The 24410-nt window shown below is 32.9% G+C and overlaps 3 protein-coding genes and 1 long non-coding RNA gene across 6 annotated transcripts; 1 reads left to right on the top strand and 3 right to left on the bottom strand.

Moving 5' to 3' along the window:
* Positions 1–1209: 1209 nt before the first annotated feature.
* Positions 1210–1934, bottom strand: LOC107947428 (heavy metal-associated isoprenylated plant protein 47). Its single transcript, XM_016882091.2, has 3 exons — positions 1883–1934; positions 1665–1797; positions 1210–1574 (listed from the first exon to the last, which is right to left on the bottom strand). Exons 1-3 carry the CDS (start codon positions 1886–1888, stop codon positions 1348–1350), a joined length of 366 nt encoding a protein of 121 aa, XP_016737580.1. The 5' UTR covers positions 1889–1934; the 3' UTR covers positions 1210–1347.
* A 3646-nt stretch (positions 1935–5580) lies between these two features.
* LOC107945223 (uncharacterized) lies at positions 5581–14335 on the bottom strand. 2 transcript variants are annotated; one of them, XR_005922298.1, is made up of 4 exons: positions 13975–14335; positions 13746–13856; positions 8003–8087; positions 5581–5764 (listed from the first exon to the last, which is right to left on the bottom strand). It is a non-coding gene; the product is annotated as an uncharacterized lncRNA (long non-coding RNA). The 2 variants fall into 2 exon arrangements; XR_001696459.2 differs by lacking the exon at positions 8003–8087 and having other exon boundaries at positions 13975–14329.
* Positions 14336–19349: 5014 nt separating this feature from the next.
* On the bottom strand, positions 19350–22843 carry LOC107945221 (uncharacterized). Its single transcript, XM_016879118.2, has 7 exons — positions 22548–22843; positions 22362–22466; positions 22030–22116; positions 21567–21714; positions 21153–21270; positions 20983–21068; positions 19350–19977 (listed from the first exon to the last, which is right to left on the bottom strand). The coding sequence occupies exons 1-6, from the start codon at positions 22841–22843 to the stop codon at positions 21001–21003; spliced, it is 822 nt and encodes a 273-aa protein (XP_016734607.2). The 3' UTR covers positions 19350–19977; positions 20983–21000.
* Positions 22818–24306, top strand: LOC107945222 (sulfiredoxin, chloroplastic/mitochondrial). Of its 2 annotated transcripts, none has more exons than XM_016879120.2 (5): positions 22818–22959; positions 23120–23277; positions 23667–23700; positions 23897–23990; positions 24081–24306. In XM_016879120.2, exons 1-5 carry the CDS (start codon positions 22890–22892, stop codon positions 24094–24096), a joined length of 372 nt encoding a protein of 123 aa, XP_016734609.1. In that variant the 5' UTR covers positions 22818–22889; the 3' UTR covers positions 24097–24306. The 2 variants fall into 2 exon arrangements, with proteins under 2 accessions (XP_016734609.1, XP_016734608.1); XM_016879119.2 differs by having other exon boundaries at positions 23120–23312.
* Positions 24307–24410: the final 104 nt, after the last annotated feature.

Genomic DNA, 24410 nt, shown 5'->3' with positions numbered 1-24410 from the left:
TAAAGGAAATTAATTTATTTTTCAAACTTTTTTTTTTGTAAAATTGTTCCAATCAAGAATGGAATTGTTCCTAAAGAAAAAAAAAATAAAGTTGTCTTTATTTTATGTGTTAATATTTTTTTACAATGTATATTATGTTTTACAAGAGTAAAAATAGTAATAAAAAAAACAATGTTGAATTTTATGTGTTAATTTTTTTTATAATGTATATTATATTTCAAAAGAGAAAAATTAGTAAAAAAATCATGTTGAGAAAATAGTGGCCGGTTTACAAGGAGTGGATTTGTATTTTTTCAATTTACCTAGGAACTTTTTATTTTTATTTTGTTTTTTAATCTTTAATATCTATAATATTTACCAAAATCCCTGATTGAGTTGGTGTAACATTCAATCGGGTCATCAATTCAATCAAAAAATTACGGAAATGTTTTTTCGTAATTAAAATATATATTATTCGATTAGATATTTTAGTCTTTTCATTTTAATAAAAACTAATTAAAATATGCAAATTGTAGGATTTGAACATGCACTAAATAATTTTTTTTATTTTTGTTTTAATATATATAATTTATTATCTCTATAATTTGTATATGTTAATAATGTTGTTGATTGAGTTAGTGTCACAACTCAATTCGACACTAACTCATAATTGATAACAAAACCATGATAAACAAATGTAGTGCATTTAGTAGTATTTATTGTATCTATGTGTTTAAATTCCGCTTGTCTCGTAATTTAATCTAATTTTTTTAATTTTAATATCGTAAATATTTCATGTGTTATTATGATTAATTAGTTTCAAACCATACATTTCATTAATTATTGTATGCTACTTTTAAATAAACATCTATATTTTAAATATTTAATTTCCACACGCATACGAGTGTAATAGGATTTCTAATATAATTTAAAATTATTAAATTACTTTTATATCGTTTTTAGTTATATAAAATGGTCAAAATCTATAATAGAGTTTAACCATAGATGGAATTGATTGTTGTCATGCATAAGAATATTAGATTCCTATCTAAAAATATCAGATTTAATTATTTGTACCTTATGGTATTATTTTGAATTTTTTTATAATTTATTAACTGAGTATATATAAACTATATATTGAGTAGATGTCATGAATATATCAACTTAATTTAGAAATGATTATAAGTCTAATAAAATTTAATATGAGTATATTTTTAATAAAATAATAAATTTGAGTTTGGAACACATCACCATATAAAAGTTTTATAAATAAATTTGTATATTGCTTGTGACATATGTAGGGAAGCAAAGAAAAGGGGAAAATGATAGTGCTTGGGAAGATGATAAACTATAATCAAACATGGTGAGTTAGTAACATATATACAATGGATATGGATACTCAGGTGGGTAGCAGTAGGCTGAAGTACATTCAATTGGTTTATCTTTGTCGTCTTTTTCTTTTATTGCCTCCAAACTCTGTAGATTGGCCTCACCAATCTTTCTCAAACACTGGATCAGCTTAGCTGAATCAATTCCATCTCCAGTCACCACTAATTTATCTTTGTCATCTCCTTGTATACCCACTGATATCACACCTATTGATACATACATGCATGCACATTAACATCAACAAACGAACATGCATAGTTTAAAAATAGTAGAAAGTTTAATATCAGAAAAAGAACCACGTGTTTCAGCTACTTTCTTCATTACTTTGGTCTGAAACCCCTCTCCCTCATCACCACGCTTCCTCCAAATGCACCCCAAAAGACACCCTTTGGGTCCTCCCCTCGTTTGTATCTTAATAACTATCTTTTGCTGCACAACAAATTAACCATTAAATCAACTTTATTACAAATATATATCATGATTGCTCCTGCATGCTGCACGTTTTGCGACTTACCTTCATGTTTCCAAACGGTACGTACCGTAGGTTAACCTTTCAAGGGGCTGGTAATTCGATAATGAGGAAGGAGCCGCAATTAGAGCGGTTTTTATAGCAGTCTCAGCATACCTAACAAGCCAATCAGAAAGCGACATTAATAATTGTTTACCAAATGGTATATCAAACTTTGAATCAGTAAGCAGTTAGTTGAAATAGAAGATCAATTTCCATGCGTCCTACTTCCCCCAAACTATGCCTTTTATTTTATAATATTTGTTAGTTACTTAAAACCAACTTTGCTTTAAATTAATTTTCCTATCACTTTAAATTATGATATTATATCATATAAGTTCCTGTCCTTAATACTTTGTATGTCTTCCTACTCAATCTTCCACACGCTATTTACTTTTTAAATCTGTATACATATATAAGTCAAAACCCAACCACCCAAGTCCCTAATTTATCATATTTCATTTCTTAAAATATGCTATTAGTCCTTGTACTTTTATAGGATTCGAGATTAGTTTCTGTGCTTAGTAAAAAAATTCAATCTTCATATTTTTCAATTTAAAAATCCTAATCTAATTTAGCATATTTATTTTTCATCAATCATATTACAGACAACTTAATCAACATGTCAAATTGAAACTTTTTGACTGGAAATAGTTGTGATTTTAATGATTGGACTGAAAATTTTAAATCAAAATAATCAAAGAACTTAATTTCTAGCTTTTTTAAGTACAAGGCCTAAATCTTAAAATTTATCAAAAGACAAAGACTTACTGCATAGTTTAATCTATTTAGTTTTGACTTTGATGATGATTGGTTCCTCATAGTAGTACATGTCAGATATTTTAAATGACCTATTGATGCTTATGGATTCTGGAACATTTTTTTGGCATTTCTAAATTCGTAAGTTGTATAGAAATCTACGTCCAGATTCACCATTGATACATTGTTTTAGCAACTAGTTCAAAACACATGACTTGCAGGTGAAGATAAAACATATAATAAATACTATATAGTCTATGGAACCCAAACACTTTGGTTAAAGGAGTTTTTATACATTATATCTTTTGCGTGTGATGATATTTATGGGTAGATAAAAGAAAGTTGTAATGTTTTTAATGTAATTAAATAACATAAATTGTATTGGCTTAAACTGTAATTTTGTCTAGTGTTTATGATGTTCTTCCTTTGTTTTATGGGATAGTTGTTTTAAATAAACTCCACTCTTCCAATTATTTTAAATTGAAATTTGTTGATAGCGATGAAATTAGAAGCAGTTCATCCAGTAGATCAAGAACCAGATCAAATTGGAGGACAAAAGATTCTATGGAACTCAAGTGAGACACAGAGATAAGAGAAAGAATTCTCCTTTTTTATGAGGTTTGCAGGAAAATTTAAGGGGAACATTTATGTACCACATGTCCTCATTTGGTTGGTGAACTTTTCATTCAACATCGGTGCCTTGTTAAGTTGACTATGTGACTTATGTAATGAATTATAGGGTACGATAATGGAGTAATGAGGACAATTTTGTTGGGGTGGTTGGGCTTGGAGTAGACTTGGTCCTAGGTGGTGCATGAAGGTTGGTGGAGTCTTGGCGAGAATTCTTTGCTGGAGACAGAGTCTCAATGAAGTCTTTAAATATGCGTAACAATTGTTATCCGATTAAAGGAAAGTTATAAAGGGCTTGAGACGAAAAATATCGGTGAGTCTTCTTTATTTTATTTTTAACATTAATTCTTGAGTTAACCATGAGACAAACTAAATTAATATTATTACTATTAGCAATTATATAAATAAAATAAAATAAGTTATTTTTGAAAAATCATCTCTCTAAATGTGAAATATTAAAAAAAACATATTGTAGTTTCTTAAGGTAAAACTCTCATGTTCTTCTTTCTTTATTTTAGTACAGATTATATTTGAATATTTATATAGGCATAATTAAAGTGAATAAAAGTACATTGAAATGATATTAAATGTTACTTTTATTCGAGATTTAAAAAATGTGATATTTATGAATACAAACAAAAAAATAAAAATTGTAAAGTAAAAAAGAAAATATAAATAAATAATAAATATAAATTAATTAAACTAATTTTTTTACAAAAAAACACTAAAATCCTAAACTTAAATATCAAATATAATCAGAAATAATTAGTGAAAAGTAAAAGTAGTATGCTTGTTAGCACGTTTATTTTCTCTGTCTACTGTTTGGCAAGGTGATTAGTGTTTTCTTGTTGATACATGGACTAGGGAGGGAAGAGATATGTGAATAGGAATCATGGAACAAGAATTGGCAAGTTTGAGCATATCAGATGATGAGGAAGATCTGATGCAAAACCAAGTACATGAACATGTAGTGGAGGAAGATTTTAGGTTATGTCTCGTTGGAAGGGTTTTGACAAAGAGTGTGGTTCATTTCCCTTCGATGTGAAACACTTTGGCAGATCTGTGGCACCCAATGGGAGGAGTTTCTATTACAAATATTAGTGAGAAAAGAAGTATGTTCCGGTTTTATCATGAGTTAGATATGAAGAGAGTTCTCTAAGGGATGTCGTGGTTCTTCAACAAGCATCTCATTTTATTTCATCGGTTAGTATAGGGGGAAGGTCCGTTACAAGTTCCATCAGTTTTTGCAAATTTTTGGGTGGCGCGTCAATTTGGTAATTTTATTAATCAGTTTCTTGAATATGATGTTGGATTTGTAACAAGGGGAATAAATAAAGTATATGTGAATTCGAGTTAGATGGGATGTTAGGCTACCTTTGAAGAGGAAGAAGTGAATAGCAATAAGTTCGAATCAGTAGTCATATGCAATTTTTCTGTAACACCCCTAACCCGTATCCGTCGCTGAAATAGGGTTACGAAGTATTACCGTACAAACAGAATATTAAATCATTCATTTCATACATTAATGAAAGCATAATCTAATTACATTCAATTACATCCATAAAGTCCCTTAATCGAGCCCTCAAGTCCCTAAAAATACTTTAGAAATAATCTGAGACTAAATTGGAAACATTTGGAAAGTTCAAGAAAAAGCCAGAAAATTTGGACAGCAAAGGTCACATGGCTGTGTGACTCACTCGGCTAAGACACACGCTCGTGTCTCAAGCCGTGTAACAATCGAAATAGGGACACACGGTTGTGTCCTAGCCTGTGTCATTACCAGTGTAACTCTCTGAGTTAGGTCATACAGCCAAGTCACACGCCCGTGTGCCAGGCTATGTAACTCTCGAAATAGCCTCACACGCTCATGTGTCAAGCCATGTGCTAGGCCCTGTAACAGCTTGACTTGCATACAATGGAACCTATAGGGAACACACGATCGTGTGGACATAAATTTGCCCAAAATCAAGCCATTCTCAACACCAAATCATGCAACCACCTAAAGACCTTTTGTACATATCATCAAGGCATCAAAACATGACTAAAACCTACATGAAATGATCAATTCAATAGTCTAAGATCATTCAACCAATATGTCATTCAAGGCACCTCAATTGCAAACATTCAAACATACTAAAACATATATACCTTATCACATTTCAATCATACATATCTAGTTCAATACCATCTCAAAAACATACCATTTCTTAATCATATTGAAACCAATTCATCACAAACCATTATGGTCATTCAAACAAGCATTAAAATATAGCCACATTAACATATACTAATAAGGCACCAAAAGTACTAAAAAGGAGTATCAACCAAAACAACTAATACATTCAAGATCATACTTAACTATTTACATATCCAAAACATTAATATCAACATTCAATCCTATTACATGCCATATAATCTGAAATAAATATTCCAAAAACTGTCAAATTATGTTGGATAGTGTGACTTGAGTGCTATCTGATCATCTAACCTTCCGAGTATCTACAAGAACATTAAATAACACAAGTAAGCTCAACCAAGCTTAGTTAGTTCGACGTATTAAAATGATAAATCTTACCGAAATAAATACAATAATTCAAACAATAACAATTCAACCATGAAGGTTCCCTGTCATCCACAATCTCAACCGATAAATTATAGACGTTCAATTCAATACTCAAGTATATATTAAATCTATCAAATTCATTAAATGAATTACCTTACCAAGATTTCCAATTCGAAAAATGACTTACGGATAGGAGTACATCGTCAGTCCATCCAAAAAATACCAGATGCTCACATGAGCCAATCCCTCCGAAACACACCAATGCTCATAAGAGCTAGTTCACCCGAAACACACCAAACAGAGTGTATAACACGAGTTCACAATAAATGTTAAATCTCGGTTTACTCGATAAATATATATACATCACTCCAAAACCATCTCCACTCTAATCCCCCACAACAACCATATCACGACTGTATTTTATCCTACGTTCAATCCAATTCAAACATCAAATTCAATATCATATCTCAAATAATCATTCATTATCAACAATGGAATATATATATTGTGTCATGTTATACTATTCAACAATTCATATAAATATTAAATTTTAAACCGTACAAACTTACCTAAATTGAATTATAGTAGTTGCAAAAGTTTAAGGACTATTTCGTAATTTTTTTCTACGAGCATCTATGAGATTTTGATCTAAAATATAAAATTCCTAAATTATCAACTTATATTTTACATTCCAATCCATTTTACAATTAATACCCTTTTTGTAACACCCCTAATCCATATCGGTCGCCGGAATAAAGTTACGGAGCATTATCGAAATTTACAGAATAAATACAATTAATTCATGTTATTTACTATTCATATCCAAAATTAATCATATCCAATCATGCTATCCCTTAAATGAACCCTCGAGGTCCAATTTATGCATTTGAAACAAATCGAGACTAAATCGGGAACTCAGGAAATTTTTCGCAAAATCTCAAAATTTTTCCAAAGTACAGGGGACACACGCCTGTGTGGTTAGGCCGTGTGGGCATTCGATGTGAGACACACGACCGTGTCCCAGCCTGTGTCCATACCCATGTAACTCTCTGACTTAGGTCACACGGCTAGCCACACACCCATGTGTTAGGCCATGTGGACAATTTAATCTTTGAAAATTAAGTGCAGGGGTCATACGGCCAAGTTACACGCTTGTGTGCTAGGCCGTGTGTCACACACAACTGAGACAAACGCCCGTGTCTCTGCCCGTGTGAGCAATTCGAAGTATTCTATTTCTCAAATTTTTAAGTTGCAGGAGACACATGACCAAACCATCAATTTGCCTAAACATCAAGAAACTTGTTAGTCATGTATTACATGTAAACATAAAAAATCAAGGATGAGCTCATTATATAATAACTTTCATATACATGTGCTTTTCATATCTTATTTCCATATAACATGTGCATTTCTATAACAAATCATCTTAAGTTTAGTTTAACCATGTCAGAACTTTACTCGTTGAATTTATTTGAAATATCGATAGATACACATGTAGTACACTCGAAGTTTACAAAATTGTAATCCATCAACTTATATTCAGGGGTACCCATTAGGACACATAATCAGGAAGCACTCTCTCGAGACATATAACAGAATGTTCATGTGAGCCATGTAACAGGAAGTTTATCTGGGCTATAACAGGAACCTCATAAGAGTTTAAAACAAGAAGCTCATTAAGCTTAACAGCTAACTCTGAAGAGATATTATCAGGGAGCTCTAGATAGCCATATAACAGGAAGTTCAAGCGAGTCATATTAGGAAGCTCACAAATATCCTATATCAGGACGCTTATAAAGAGCTGCGGTATGTCCACAATACATCCAGGATCAATACCGATCATATAACAGAACGCTCACAAAGAGCTGTGGTATGTCTGTAACACATGCAGGATCAAACTGATCAGGATGCTCGTAGGAACCATGTAATGGGAAGCTCGAGAGGGTTTATAACAGAATGCTCGTAAGAGCTATGGTCTGTCTGCAACATATGCAAGACCACAACCAATAAGGAAAATCCTGTATCAATCGAATTTCATTTATTCAAATGAGGACTTAGCACTTGTCGGACATTATCGGATATGTGATTAATGTTTATACATGGCAATCATACATTTCACAATCATAACATTCAATTTAAACATATAAACTTACATTTTAGTTACATGAACTTACCTCGTCACTTGCTCGTATACGAAAATCTACTAATCCGATACTTTTTCTTTTCCTCGATCTAACTCTTTATTTGATCTTTTTGGATCTATATAAATGAATTTAACATCAATTTAACACATCTCATATTCAATGCAATCCAAGTTACATTTTAGGCAAAAGTATCATTTTCCCTTATACTTTTAATTAATTCCAATTTCATCCTTAGGCTCAGAAAATGAAATTCATACAATTTAATTCTTATTCCAAGCCTAGATGAATTTTTCATATAGCATTTACAGCCCATGCAATTCATAAAATTTAGAAATTTCCTAAATCATAATTTCATGAAAATTTCCTTTATAGAAGTTGTTTATCTATTAACAACCTTTCATTTTCTATCATAAATTTCAAATTTTCAGCATACTCATCAATGGAAAACTTTTAATACTTTAATAACTTTATAAATTAATCCCCAAAATAGATAGATTAGATTACTACGATCTCAAAAATATAAAAATTACTAAAAACTGGACATGATTACTTACACAATTAAGCTTGCTTGAATTTCTCTCTCTTATTTAGGGTTTCCATAGAAAATTTTGGAGAAGATATAAAATGATGATATTTTCTATTTAATTAAAATATTATCTTTTATTATTTCATCTTTCTAATTGAGTCATTTTCTTTATTTAATTTTCCATAGATGACTAAGCATGCTTATCTACTAACTACACTTAATGGTCTAATTTCATATAAGGATCTCAAATTTTGAATTCCATAGCTATTTGATCTTTCTAGCTCCTAGAATTCAACTTTTGCATTTCATGCAATTTGATCCTTTCTATAATTAAACATGAAATCGATAAAATTTTTTTATCGAAATTTTCAGACATCATTCCTATCATAATGCAGACCATACAATAATATTAAAATAAATTTTCTTTTTAACTCAAATTTGTAGTCCCGAAACCACTGTTCCGGTTTCACTTAAAATTGGCTGTTACACTTTTATTTTTTGAATTTACACAATTATTCCAAACGTTGATAATTTTTGTAATTTAGTCCCTTAACCCAAAATTCATCAAATTAACCATTTTTCTTAAGTAAATATTTCATCCAAATATACTAGGCCATTAAATTGTCCCTAATGAATCATTAAATTCACTATCAAACCTTAAAATTTTGATATTTTTACAATTTAATCCTAAAATCAAAATCTAACCAAAATCACTTTACAAAATCATAAAACAGCAGAATAAAAACTTCAAATACATGGTATTCATCAAAAACATTCAAGATTTATCAATGAAAACTTCAAAATTTTTTAATAGAATCAAAAACGAAGGTACGGGATAATTGGACCTAGTTGCAACAATCTCAAAAATATAAAATTATAAGAAACGGGTAAGAGAATCACTCACATGCAAAGAAATTAGCTTGACCGATTCTCCAAGCTTGGTTTTTGATAGATTCGTCTATGGAGGAAATAAAAATGAAAAAACTTTCTTTTCTTTTCTTTACTTAATTTTGTTTTAATTTTATTATAATTACAAAATTGCCATCAAATGTTTAACATTTCTATCCTTTTTAATGCTAGTGCCGTCCAAACAAATTAACTGAGGTTAAATTACCTCTTAGGTCCTTCCTCATTTAACTAATAAGCTATTTGATCACTTAAACGCTATAATTACTATATGTTGCATCTTTTACAATTTAGTTATTTTTTCTTTAATTATTTATCTAAACATTAATATTTCTGAACCAAATTTTATTAAGACTCTAATGACTTCATAAATATTCTAAAAATAATATTTAAGAGTCAATACAATGGAAATTTGTGGTCCCGAACCACTATTCCATCACCATTGAAAATCGGGCTGTTACATTTCCAATATGAAAAACTACCACTACTTTGTTTTCTGTGTGGGAAGTTGGGGCATGGTGAAGGTTTTTGCCCAATTAGATTAACACTAAAATCATAAGAGGTGGATCTTGATTGGGATATTTCGTTAAGGGTAGCGCCTAGGAGGGCCTTGTCGAAGGTGTGTAAGTGTTTGAGGGGTAATGGTTATGGAAGCGTTCCGATAGGAGTAGAAGTGGATGTTGATAAGGGAGGGACGAATTTTGGAGATATCCAAACACGTTGGTCTTATCAGATAGGGGGTGGGAAAAGTTAACTTTATCCAAATACAAAAGTTAGGGAATAACTGTAATTTGATCATGAGTGTTTTAGCTAGGCTAGAAAATCTAGGTCAACATCTGGGTTAGATAGAGATGAGCAGATAGAACTAGTATCGGATATGGAGGATAGCCCAATTGAAATAGTGGATAGTAAGAAAAGGAAAACAATAAATTAAGTAAATTTGGTTGTTTCTAGTAATGTTGATTCAACAGATTTGGGAATTCCTTCTGAAATATTGGCAGCCACAGTTAAGCTAAGACATATTAATCCCCATCTCTTGTTTCTTATAGAGAAAAAATTAAGTGCAAGGAGAATGGAAAGGGTCAGAAAGAAATGCAGGTTTATCAAAGAAATTAAGGTTGAAGCCGTCGGAATGCGAGGAGGTTTGTCATTAGGTTGGACAAGGGACTATAATGTTCAACTAAGGAGCTACTCGAAGTCGCACATTGATGTGGAAGTATGTAAAGGTGAGGGGATGATTTCATAGAGATTGAATGATTTTTATGGTGCATCAGATGAAAGGTGTCGGAAGGAGTCGTAGGATTTGGTTTGTTAGTTAAATGGTAATAGCTCATTGTCGTGGTTAGTTATAGGGGATTTTAATGAAATGATTTTATCTTTTGATAATAGAGGGGGACATGTTCGAAATGAGAATAATATGTTGGCTTTTCGGATGGTATTAGAGGATTGTCAACTTGCTTATTTGGGTTTTTCTGGTCAGTGCTTTACATGGAAAAGAGGTCATTTTCTAGAGAATGATATAGAGGAAAGGTTGGATTTGGGAATGGCTAATCCGAAATGGTAAAGTATCTTTCCTGGTTATTACGTTAAGCATCTTATTCACTCCATATCAGATCATTGCCCAATATTGGCGGATACAGACGACATGAGTAAAAATAGGTGGGTGACAAAGCAACATCGATCTCGGTTTAATGCAAATTGGGTTTTAAAGGAAGATTTTAAAGAGGAAGTAAAGAGGGTGCAGGAGGTAAGTTTTAACGGATGATAGGAATAGAGAATGGGTTAAGGATGAAAAGGGGATGATAGGAATGGCAACATCTTACTTTAAGAATTTGTTTACGACTAGAGAGGTATAAGACTAGGGTCACGTTTTAACGGGGGTCCGACAATGTGTTATGGAAAGCATGAATAAAGATATAGTAGTAGAGTTCAAGGTTGAGGAATTCTTTGATGCAATTAAGTGTATGGCTCCACTGAAAGCTTTAGGTTCGAATGGTTTTCTGGTTCTTTTTTTTATCAAAAGTACTGACATCATTAAAGGGGATATTTCAAAATTTTGCATTGATGTTTTGAATAATAGAGAAGAGTAAGATTAATCATACAAATATTATTCTTATACCAAAGGTTAATATGCTATCTAATATGACTCAATTGCGACCAATTAGTCTTTGTAATGTGCTATATAAGATAATCTCTAAAGTGGTGGTCACTAGATTTTGACGTGTATTGAACATTTGTATTGATGAAGTCTAATATGCTTTTGTGTCGAGAGGACAAAGTACAACTAACATTTTGATTGCATATGAACTGCTACATTCTTTTTTTTCATTCTTTAAAAAATAATAATGATGGAATCTAAAGGGTATTTTGCTTTAAAGTTAGACATGAGTAAGGCTTATGATCGAGTGGAATGATTTTTTCTGGAGAGAATGATGACATAAATGGGGTTTTGCATGGAGTGGATTAATTTGGTAATAAGGTGTATAACATTGGTGTCTTATTCTATGGTGCCCAATGGGGTTCAAAGAAAGGTGTTTCGACCTTCTAGGGGGTTGAGACAAAGAGATTCGTTAAGCCCAACCTATTCTTAATCTAGCAAAAAATGATGGTTTGATTAGGGGGCCAAAGGTGGGACGAAGCATATTAAAGGTAACACACTTATTTTTTGCAGATAATAATATATTGTTTGCCAAAGCAAATGAAGAAGGGGCAAATGCAGTTAAGAGGATTGTGAAGTAGTATGAAAGGGTGTTAGGCCAGCTCGTTAATTTTGATAAGCCCCTTATTTATTTTAGTGGAAATGTGTTGGTTGAGATGCAAGATCAAATTGGTAGGGTACTTGGAGTAAGGATTTCTAACAATCCTGAAAAATATCTTGGGTTGTCAACTATGGTAGGATGTCGGAAGAGAGATGCTTTTGTAGGGCTTAAAGAGAAATTGATTAGGAGGATGGAGACTTGAAGTACAAGACAACTCTTGACCGAAGGAAAGGAAGTATTTATTAAGCCCATTTTGCACGCAATACCAATCTATGCAATGCAATATTTTTTATTACTAGGTTATACATGTCATGAGTTTGAGAACTTAATTTCTAGATTTTGGTGGCGTGATGTTAATACCAATAAAGGGATTCATTAGTGTCAGTGGAAATTAGTATGTAGGCTAAAGATGCATGGTATTGGGATTTAGGGATTTAGCTAAGTTTAATGTGGCTTAGTTAGCAAAACAGGGTTAGAGGTTAGTCGCGAATCTAAACAGTTTGTTAGCAAGAGTAATGAAAGAAAAGTATTATCCAAGTGGGGATTTCATGATGGCTAATTTGGGTTCTTACCTTTCTTTTACTTGGAAGAGTATTTAGAGCGAACGGAAGTTGCTAAAGTAGGGTTCTGGTTGGAGAGTAGGGGATCGAACCAAAATTAACATCTGGAATGATGTCTGGTTTCCAGAACTTGGCCAAGGGAGGGTACAAGTGGAAAGAATCAATATTGGTTACACAACAATATCAAATCTAATCAATGCAACTGAGTGTAACTAGAAAGTAGACGTAGTTCGTAGTCAGTTTGAAGAAGATGATGTGCAGAGGATCTTGGCAATTATGTTATCCAATAGCGTGCAAGTATATGAGCGAGTATGGAAAGGCGACAATAGTGGGTATATACAGTGAAAAGTGGGTACAAGTGGATTATGACCAAGGATACAGACATTCTAAATTATGATGGAGCATTACAGAATACACTACCCAAAGTTTTCTACACTAAGCGTTGGAATTTACAGGCTGTTACCAAAACAAAAATTACACTGCAGAGAATAGTAAATAGTTACATGCCTATTTTAAAGGTATTACAAAACAGAAGGATTGTAGTGGTGAGCCAGTGTCCTATTTGTGAAGCAAGGGAAGAGACAGTTAAGCATGAGTTTCACGATTGCTCTTTTACAGGGCAGATTATGTAGGGCTTGGGGTAGCTTTCTCAACAAACAACAATGAACAAGAATGGAAAATGTGGTTAACAATTGCTTTTACAAGGGAAAATATAGCAATATGTAAGACCGTAGCAATAGCATTCTGGGCAGTATGATATAATCGTAACAAAAGGTATCATGAGAATATAGAGAAGAATGCTTATGGAGTCATCTTTCATTTAAGCATATATAGCAGGAGCGAATGGCATGGAAAGTTTCATAGTAAATATGCAGAGGGATATGGACAAATTATAGAGGCCACCATAGGAACACATAATGAAAGTGAATTTCGATGCCTCTTTTCAACAGACCACAAAGAAATCGGTACAAGGAGTCCTCATTAGAAATTATGAAGGGTTAATTATGGGTGCATGTACTTACCCGATTGATCACATTTTGGATCCAACAATGGTAAAAGTGCGTGCATGCTTACAAGCTTTACAGTTCGCCGAGGACTTGGGTTTTCGACGGATTTTGGTGGAGGGGGATGCACTGACAGTAATTAGAAAGATGAAATCGACTAATGAGGATAAATCAGTAATAGGTATGGTGATTAGAGCTAGTAAAGACAAAGTTGAGACATTTGAAGAAATAGAGTTTTGTTATATACCTCGGGAAGTGAATGCAGTCGCCTATGGTTTAGCTCAAGAAGGGAAGCAGTTTGAATCGGCCAAATACTAGATTGAAGAGGCCCCACCGAGAGTGGAAGAGTTGGCTCGGAAGACAGATGACGACTGCAATTGGAAGGTAATGAGGGAAGTTTCGAGTGAAATCGAGGGAAAGACGTTATGAAAGCTCTAATGAGTTATGATCAGCCAGAAAAATACAATCAGGACCATCGGTTGTTCATGCAAAGGGAGATTGGGCATTTAGGATTGGTTGATCTTGCACTAGTGATGAATTAATTTGGGCACCGGCCTTGTTGGCCAATAAGGATAAGGCAGGTTTAAATGTCGAACAAGGGGTGTAAACAGTTGTTTCTTCTTTTTAATATTTATTATCAATGCGATTTTTTTTGTTCAAAACAAAATATATCAAATATGATCTAGAGTAGGTCATGTTTCAACTAAAAATTAATGTTTTCAGCAACTTATTTTTTTTAAACATGACTGATAACTTAGAATGAAAATTACTAGATTTTTTTTTTTAGAAAATAATCACTTAATAGAGAACAAATTTAATGGTTTTTATTTTATTTTATTTTGTTTCATTTCATTTAAGATTATACTATATTTTATCAAACACTCTAATTATGTTCAATATTTAATTTTAAATAAAATACCAAAAATATTTTATAACTTAAATTCAACACAATGACTTTTTAGCACTTAAATTTTCATTTTATCAAACATAGCCTAAATAATTAAGGAATAAAGATCAATTTAGCCCCTAACGTTTACTCATTTTGTCATTTTGGCCCTCAACCTTTAAATTTTAGCTAAATTGCTTGCTTTTGGACAAAAAATTGATTGAACAGTTAAAAAATTTTAATAGCATTGACATGGTAGTTGCTAATATGGATAAAATTTCTAAAAGTTTTTATAAACTTTTTTTTAAATTTGTTAATTTTTTAAAATATTTTGTATTTTTTAATTGTTATGAATTATATGTGAATTGTTACACAAATGTCCACCTAATTTTAATAATTCAGTCAGTTTTTCGTCCAAAAGCAAGCAGTTTGACTAAATTTTAGAGGTTGAGGGCCAAAATGCCCCCCCAAAATAGGTGCCAAAATGATAAAAAAAAATAAACGTTGCTAAATTTATCATTATGCCGATAATTAAAAAAGAATAAAAGAGTTTTATGTTAGAAAAAAATAAAAATAAAAAAAATCTGTAATTATTAATCTATTGGTATATATATTTGATAAGTAAATACATAATATTTAAATTTTAAAATTTAACAAACTTTCTTTTAAAAAAAGTTAAATATGTTTAATAAGTTAATAAATTAAATCAAATTTTTATCAACTTCGACATAAACATTAAAGATTTAGTAGTTTATAATTTGTGAAGTAAAAATTTTGAAAACTCGGATAAAAAAATTTATTTTAAAATTAAATTAAACTAAATTAAAATATAAAACAATTAAAATTATGTTTGTTTTATATGTGGGATTTCAAATTTCATTTTCATGCAATGACTTTTAAGTATTTATGTTTGATTAACAATTGAACATAATACATAATTAAAATTAAATAATTATTTTATTTTATTTTGATAATTAGGAGAGGGGAATAGGATTGATTGGAATCGAACCCAAGCTTTCATGCTTATAATATGATGTTCTTATAACTAAGTCAAGAGGTTGTTGGCAAATAATAATTTTATTTTACTTAGAGATAGTTATTTATTTTTTGTAATTATTATCTAATTAAATATGTAATATCTAAAATTTTGAAAAAAAAATGGTATACTTTATATTTAGGTATGTCATAAATTAACAATTCTAAACGTGTAACACCCTCTACAAACCACTATGATTGAAGTGATGCTATACCAGGAATATGCATAGTAGATTTTTCTTGTAAATGAAATACGATACATCAGTGTTAATAGAGAAGGTTATTAGATACCGAAGAAAGTTGAAACACATAATATATTGTGAGATATTAATCCAGGGTATAGACTAAATTGTAAAATTATGAAAAGTGAAAGGGTCAAATTGTAAAATTTAAAAGATGATTGGATTAAATTGAATTAGTGGGAAACAATAGGACTAGATTTACAATTTTATTAGAAGTGAAAAATGGCTCAAATGTGAATATCCAAGATTGTAAAAGGCAATACGGTTATTTTCCAAGTGAATATTTTTGGTAATATTATGAAAATGCTCTTAAACATGCATGTTGAATTACTTGATTGAGTGTAAATTAATGTGAGGACTTAGATTAAAGATAAGTCATACTTATTATATTTATTAAATCATGAATTTTTGACAATATTTGAGCCAATAGATCTGGATGAAAAGTGAGATTGAATAATGGTCTTTGGATTGAAATTATTATATTAAGATATTTTATTATTTTTGTCGATAAAAATCTCAACAAGGGAAGTGGTAGGGAGGAGAAGGTGGTGGTACAAAGGAGACCAATTTACCTAAAACAGGCGGAGAGTCGAAGAACGACAAGGGGTGGAGGAAGTAGGCTATGAAGGTAAGGGAGTAAGTACTCAAGGTTACTAATGGGGAATAAGGTCCCTTTCTCTTCGCTAAAGAGGGTATTTATAGAAGATACCTCTTGCCTAGTAGTGGTTTATGTGGCAATGTAGTTATCATCATGGAGTACTTGAGGGATGTGCATAATGGACTCCCTTTTGTTATTCCTTTTAAGGAATAACGAGGTTGTTAAGAAGCGAGTGGCTACTCTGAGATCTTAAGCAACTCAGTGCCTTCTAGGAGTGCCACATGTTTAGCCTGAGTAGGGGTATAACAATTGTTCCCCCCAGTTGAAAGGTAGATTACAAAGTGGTCTGTCTTGAAACGTTCTTGCTTTCGAGTCGTGCGAGGGGTGAAATGATCTAGAGGTGTGACAATGGATAGCTCAAGAGTTACTTACAACATGTTGCCTAATGTGAAAAGGTGCATGAAGGCTTCTAGAACATTTGCAATAAATGTTGGATTGAATTGATTGTGCTTGGGGAGTGGAAGCAATGATGAGCAGCAATTTGCAGGAGACCTGTTGAGTTGCTATTGGCTAGAAACGTGACACTCCTAGAAAGCATCAGGTGGATGCCTAAAGACAATTCTCTACCTCCCGTCTATTGGGCTGTCCTCAACTACTCAACTTCCAGAACTGGTCACCTGCTTTTTAGTCTGAACACTCGTCCAAGTACGAACACTGTCTTTAAGGACCACTGGGAACCACCAGGAGATGACTATTATGATCTACCGACCTAAGTGTAGTATATTCATCGACTTATACTTGTTATTTTTCAAATAGATTGGCATAAATGAAATTTCATTATACATTAAAGTCATTTTTATATGTCCTCAATGGTTTTTTAATGCAAAGCAAAATGTAAAGCAAATGTTGAATAATTGATTATTTAATGTTTAACTAATATTAAGTTATATTATGTAGTGAAATCATTGGTACTGATTTATTATAAAAAGAACAGGATTTTTGGTTGGATGAAGAGAAAATACATAGCTACTACCTGAGCTGCCTTAGCAAGCTGAGAAGTATCCAAAATACTGCATGCTGGGCGGATTGTTGAAACGTAAAGGAAAACTAGTGGCAAGCAACAAGGCAGAACTTATGGATGAGCATACTGACAACTTCCACTCAAGTTCTACCGCGAGTCACTTTGGAGTCCACTCTACTAAAATAGATTTGCTGCTTACCTTTTATTGGAAAGGAATGGGTGAGGACATCAAGAAGCGAGTAAAGGAATGCAACATATGTCGGAGGCAAAATTATGATAACTTGGCTTTCTACGGTTATTGCACCCACTAATTCCTAGCAAGATTTGGTAAGACTTCACCATGGACTTAGTAAAAGGGTTCTCAAAATCTGATGGTTATAATGTGATTTTAGTAGTTATGGATAGACAGCCAAAGTATGCACATTTCTTTTATAACTCTATCTATCACCCAAATGTTTGTGCACCACATCTTTAAGCCGCATAGTTTACCCCGGATTATAGTTTCAGATAAGGACAAGGTGTTTCTTATCACCTTTTGGCAAGAACATTTTAATATATATATGTGTGTGTGTGTGTGAGACTACTTTGAAGCTGTCACCATCTTACCACTCTCATATTATATTGATGGCCAAATTGAGGTGGTCAATAGGTGTGCATGACTGGTAAAACTCAATGGGCTAAGTGGTTACCATAAGCTAATATACTGATACAACACATCCTTTCTTTCTTCTATTTTTTTCATACAAATGGCATAGAACTATTCATACCCTCTCGACGCTTAAATAGGATGATAAATGCTTAAGTGCATTCAAACCCATGCCCTCTTGCATTGACAATAATACTAATACCAATAAGTTAAGACTCAATTGGCATCCTTTCATTCTTCTATTAATGCCTTTTCCTATGAGGTTGTTTATGGCCAGTCCCCACCTACTTAATTAAGGATAAATGTTTGATCGAATCGAATGAAAAATTTGAGTTAATCGAGTTGATGAATCATTTTTTATCATCCTAATTCGATTTGAAATTTTTTCAAACCGAATCGAATGAGATGGAGTTTGAATCGAATCAAATATATTTGTTCGAGTTAAATTTTAAAAAAATAATTTTTGATCCTTATCACTCACCGTAATCAAATTTGCCCACCATATTCAAATTTGTTATTAACTTTCAACCCCTCATAATTTATTTATTAATCTGTTATATATAGTTAGCTTCTTTGTTTGCTTAGTTGCTTTAATCATCTTTTGATTCTTGTAACTATGTATTTTGAAATTAAAAAATATATTAACTGTAAAAAATATGATTTTTTTAATAAAAGTTATCTTAAAGATAAAATATGAAATTGATACCAACATAAAATTTTAACACAAATATTTTATGGCATCATCAATAAATCAATTTTAACAAAAAATTATAAAGATTTAATATGATTAAGCAATTCAATAATATAAATAGTACAAAATGTAAAATTTAATTTAATAATATAAATAGTAGATATAGATAAATTTATTACTATTTAGGTTTAGGGATTTTTTTTAGATGATTTTAATTTTTAATTTGGGGGTAAAATGTGAGAAGTAAGAGTTTAGGGAGAAAATAAAAAGTTTTGAGGGTTGAGGAAGTAAAATTTGGGAGGGGGATATTCAAAACAAAATTTGGGGGGAGAGGGGGATGGGTTTGGGGTAGAAGGGGATGGGATGGAAGTAAAAGTTGTGGGGAAAGCAAAATGGTTTGGAAGTTTGAGATAAAAATGTAAAATATTATAATTTGGTATTCGGTTTATTCGAATTATTCAAGTTATTCGAATTTGAAAACCAAACTCGATTCCAACTTGAAATTCGAGAAAAAAAATCGAGTTGACTTGAATAATTTGATTAATTCGAATAACTTAAAATTTGAATTCTTTTCGAATTTTTCGAGTCAAATCGAATTTTGCTCACCCTTATACTTGATTACCACTATTTACCTAGGGAGGACTTGATGATAGCCATTGTAGACAGAGCCTTAGTGGCTAGAGAGGCTGCATTGACGATGCTTAAGCTTACTCGCAAGGGGTTCAAAACAAAAATGAAGATTTTGGCTAACAAGCGGAGATCTGACAGTCTTTCTTTCATGTGGGAGAGTGGATTTATTTAAAACTTCAATCATACAGGCAGCAAACAGGTAGCTACAAGGTCTTGCATGAACTTGTGACCTAAGCTTTTTGTTCCTGAGCAGATCATAGCCAAAGTGGGAGAGATTGCATACACCTTGCAACTTCTAGTGGGGTCCCGTGTGAATACTATATGTCATGTATCCCAACTAAAGAACAGGTCCCTCTTAAAATCAGCTTCTTGTAATCTGAATAGATAAACTTTGGCTAAAGAGCCTGCCCAAATATTAGCTCGCAAGAACCAAAAAACGTAGTAATCAGGCAGTAACTGAAGTACCAGTGTGATGGACCGATACCTTCCCCAACCTAAGGACTTGAATATGATGAATAAATGGTGGTGAGTTCATTGATTGAGTATTTATACATAAACAAAAGCTAATGAATCTCGACTAATGTAGGGAAACTGAAATCTAATGAACCTAAACAAAAACAAAAATCCTAACAGACTAAATCAAAACCAAACTAAAGACACAGTGCATAACAAATCAATAACAGATTAATAGGCGGTTGCGAAGTTGCAACAGTCACTTAATCCTTTGAGGACAAGGAGCATTGGTAGGGAGTCAAATTTGCTGTTAGTTATAAAATGGGCCTGGTTGTATTTAGATCATCCCGATGCAAGTAGTCGGGTCTGGTAGGTAATTACCCCATGTCTAGTTCAGAGTCTGTTCTATTGTGCACCAGTCATATAGGAATATAATCAGCAAATACTATGCAACATAGAATCTTCATTTGAAAAACTCTCACTCGTCAAGCAAATGCTTATCGTTAAAGAATATGTTTGATCCAAATCTGGAGGTTGGCTTTTACACCCAAATTTTACTTCTTTTTTTCCCCTTCCATGTTTTTTGTCTAATCTCATTGCATTCTTTTGGTTTTTGATTTAGACATCAAAAAAGATGTTCAAGGAGACTATGTTAAATTTTAAATTTTGAAGCCAATGCTATATGATAACCCTCTACCCTAAATTGTTATCAATAACAGATTGAAGTTGGTTTGATTAAAGGGGTTTTCAAACTTGTATTCTCACCCTTAACATGATACCATCCTCTTCTACCTTTCTAGCTTTTAATTCAGGCCCTAGTCTAACCCTGTCACAAGTTTCCAACCATAGGAGCCGGCCAATGCCAAGTGCTCCATACCTGATCCGATTTTTTGGAATTGGAAGAATTAACTTCACCACCAAACCCAATTTTCTCATCATCTCTCCAAGGTTTTAGATTCAAAGTACATTAGGCCATTTCAAACTCTAGAAATGAGAATATAAGAGGGTAGAGATAGAACAAATGAAATATAAGGCATAAAGTTTCAAGCATACGTTAAGTAATTCAACTCTTTAACCAGGTGGCCATTTCATCTGTCTCCCACCTAGGACATGCAAGTGAAGATGATAGACCGATTGACCTGAGAGAGAATGAGGTATAAACACAAGTGAGAAGCTTGATCTACAAAACAAGTCAAAACTATGGATTCAAGATAATAACTCACAGGCACTAGGACCATTATTGATAACAACCCGAAACCCATCAAGAATGCCTTCCTTTTCAGCAACAATTCTAGCAGCATAAAGAAGTTGACCCAGTATCTCTCCATGCCTTTGTTCAGCCTGACAAATTGTAACCAGAAATTTAAACTAGGTCAGTATTCCATCTAGGGAAACTGCTTCAAGAAAAACCAAAGCAAGGTTTATGGATCAGGTACGCAGATAGCTCTTCTCTAAGTTCATCCGAATCATTTACACGTGGTTAAAATGCAGAAAAGCAGAAAAAGGTGAACTTTTTTTTGTATATATGATTGTGAAGGTAAACTTAATCAATTCAAACAGAAAAATTCACATTCAGTCCAGCCAGGTTATACAACAGAAATAAAACAAATTAGATAGATAACAGGCCTAGAACACACCTTCCCAAGCTGTGTCAACCCATCCCTAAACTTTGGAATCACCAAAACATGAACAGGAGCCTGCGGACTGATGTCTTTGAATGCTAAGACTTTATCATCTTCATACACGATGGTTGAAGGAATTTCCTTAGCTATGATCTTGTCAAATCTGAATGGGAAGGGAAAAAAGAATCAACAACCAGTACAATGATAAACAGCAGAATCAATGTGACCCCGTTCTTCAATATCTCATAGAGAAGTTATCAGTAGAGCCAATTCTGTCTAAATTTTAGCAATACAAAATTACAAATAGCTTGCTTAAAACTCAAGTTATTCCCAAAGTTATGATTTTTTTTTCCTGAAACTCGTATTAAGAGGGAGATGAAATCCCAAACGGATATAGGTCCAACAACATAATACATAACAAATTCCAGGCTAGAACTGGAATGTGAATTCAAAGCAGGGTGTTAAGGATGATACATACATGGTTGGAGCTCCATTATCAGCATTGATTGCAGCTGCCTTTGCCGCAGCCTCTTCATCGTGTGTAGGACTAGCACGACATAGATATCTACAAAGAGTGATTCGAAGGTATCAAGAAAGGCCAATAAAAATTCAACATATAATCTGTACAGCTCTTCTTCACTTCTCTGGCTGGCTAGACTACCAAAAAAACTACAATTAGAACCCAATTAAACCTTCTCCCTACCCCCATTTCGTTGATCAGCCAACTGACAACGAAAAGAATAATAGTAATCATCAATGAATGTCGAAATAAGAGAACTTCCAAACCAAATAAAAAGAAAAGAAAAATACCTCCGTGAGTGATTCGGTGTTAGAAAATTGATGGAGGTGGGAGAAGAAGAGAGTCGTGGTGAGGCTCTCACAATTGCAACAATCCTTCCAGTCGTTGCATAATTACTGTCCAAATCAAATACCCAGAATCAATACTTTATCACTCTGTCCTTAACATTAACAAAATATAAACAGATAAAAGAGTACCGAAGAAAAGAGTAAGAGGTGAAAGCAGCCATAGATTTTTGGGCTGATATCATTTTCTGCTTCTCCCAAGTGTTTTTTACTAAAAGGGAAAACTGTGAAAGTGAACACAGAAAAGTAATCGCTAACAGGGGTTGGTTCTGATGATAGGCCCGATCTGGGCTATTCAATGTTTTTGGGCCACTCCAACAACGGAAGCTTAACAAGTTGGTGCGGTTCTGATTTTTTTTGGACATTTTTGTGTGGCTCTGATTAAATTCTATGTTTCTTGCTGGGATGGGTAAAAGACTAAAAAGCATTTCAACAAGGCAACACCTACAACTGAGACTGAGAGGCTAAAAACCAATGGCCAGATTTGTTCTGCGACTGCCCACCGGCAACTTGAGAAGCTTCTCCGTTCATTCTTCGTCAAACGGTACTCAACTTTTCTCTGTTTTCCAACATTTTTAATGAGATCATATCTTTTCCAAAGGAATAGCCTTGGGATTGCTGATGTTGGCATAATAGTATTTAGCATTTCACAATTGTACAAGTATTTGATTTGGTTCTTGTTTGTTGGAATTGAATGAAAAAAGGGGCTCCTCCGGGTAGTGGCTCACAAAATGGGGGGCCAATGATCTTGGAGCTTCCACTTGATAAGATTAGGAGACCCCTAATGCGCACCAGATCAAATGATCCTAACAAAGTCCAGGAACTCATGGACAGCATTCGACAAATTGGACTTCAAGTGCCTGTAACCCTTTCTTTTTGGTTTCTTGTTTGCTTTCAGTACGTAAATGCAATGGCTTAGAATGCTTTAAAGAACAATTCTAGGATATATACTTCCCTGGTCACTAATAATCACCTTGAGTCTATCTTCCAAGTATCCTTTTACACGCACCTGAGTCTGAATCCCAATTCACAGTATATAAGAGTCAAAGGTCCAGGATACTTTGACCTGGACAAAGTATAAGATACTGGATCTGGTTTACATCAATGGTACATAGATGTATAATAGGATTTTCCTTATGAATTTAATTCCTTATTTTCTAATTACTTGTGTGCTTTTATCATGTAAATACTAAACTACTATTTGTTGAAACCAAGTCTTTTTTGTTTTTTGCTGATAATATGCAATTGCAGATCGATGTGCTTGAAGTTGATGGAGTTTACTATGGTATGTGCTCAATGCTCATGTACTTAATTTCCTAAATTTTAAACCACTCTATTGTTGGCTGCTTTTGGAAGTAATCATCAAAAGAAAACGAAGACCATAGAAGAAGACTGAGATAAAGGAACATATCCCATGGATACTACTTTATAATATATCAAATACATGGAGGGTAGAAGTTACATGTATTATAATTGTACAGGTTTCTCTGGTTGTCATCGGTATGAAGCTCACCAGCGCCTTGGACTCCCAACAATCCGTTGCAAAGTTCGACGAGGAACCAAAGAAACTCTCAGGTTCTACTTTGCTCAGTTCTTTTTTGTTTAAAATCAAATCTGTTTTACTTAGAATCTCTACCTAAAAAACCATGATCTTTAATTTTGCAGGCATCATCTTCGTTGAATGGAAGTATATGCTCATACAGTGCATTTCACAACTTTGATTATGCACTTCTCAGCTGGTTGGAAGTTGTGTATTCTCAACCTATAATCAAGTTTGTATGTTAATGTTACAAACAACTTCACAGCAAGAAATAATCGATAGTCATTTATAGCGTGTGTATACATAATTATTGCCTTTCAGTCGAAAGAAGTAAAGAGAACATTCCTGCAATGTGTCAAATGATCATATTAAATCTGTTGTCCATAGGCCTATGCTGTTAAAAGAACTGAATTTACCCTTTGAATGCCAGGAAATGGTTTTTAACACTAAGAAGA

The sequence above is a fragment of the Gossypium hirsutum genome, chromosome D12 (genome assembly GCF_007990345.1).
Source record: "Gossypium hirsutum isolate 1008001.06 chromosome D12, Gossypium_hirsutum_v2.1, whole genome shotgun sequence".
Taxonomy (NCBI): domain Eukaryota; kingdom Viridiplantae; phylum Streptophyta; class Magnoliopsida; order Malvales; family Malvaceae; genus Gossypium; species Gossypium hirsutum.
Note: the sequence above shows the minus strand (reverse complement) of the source record. Positions and strands in the feature narration are given on the sequence as shown.

What these genes read in the sequence shown, in the direction of transcription:
- LOC107947428 (XM_016882091.2), bottom strand. An exon ending in GAAAGTAGCTGAAACACGTG is followed by an intron (nt 1,575 to 1,664) that starts GTTCTTTTTCTG and finishes ATGTATCAATAG; the next exon opens with GTGTGATATCAGTGGGTATA.
- LOC107945221 (XM_016879118.2), bottom strand. Translation starts at nt 22,843, where the DNA reads ATGCTTTTTAGTCTTTTACCCATCCCAGCAAGAAACATAGAATTTAAT. An exon ending in ACACCGAATCACTCACGGAG is followed by an intron (nt 22,117 to 22,361) that starts GTATTTTTCTTT and finishes CACTCTTTGTAG; the next exon opens with ATATCTATGTCGTGCTAGTC. An exon ending in GATAATGGAGCTCCAACCAT is followed by an intron (nt 21,715 to 22,029) that starts GTATGTATCATC and finishes CTTCCCATTCAG; the next exon opens with ATTTGACAAGATCATAGCTA.
- LOC107945222 (XM_016879119.2), top strand. Translation starts at nt 22,890, where the DNA reads ATGGCCAGATTTGTTCTGCGACTGCCCACCGGCAACTTGAGAAGCTTC. An exon ending in AGTTGATGGAGTTTACTATG is followed by an intron (nt 23,701 to 23,896) that starts GTATGTGCTCAA and finishes ATAATTGTACAG; the next exon opens with GTTTCTCTGGTTGTCATCGG. An exon ending in GGAACCAAAGAAACTCTCAG is followed by an intron (nt 23,991 to 24,080) that starts GTTCTACTTTGC and finishes TTAATTTTGCAG; the next exon opens with GCATCATCTTCGTTGAATGG.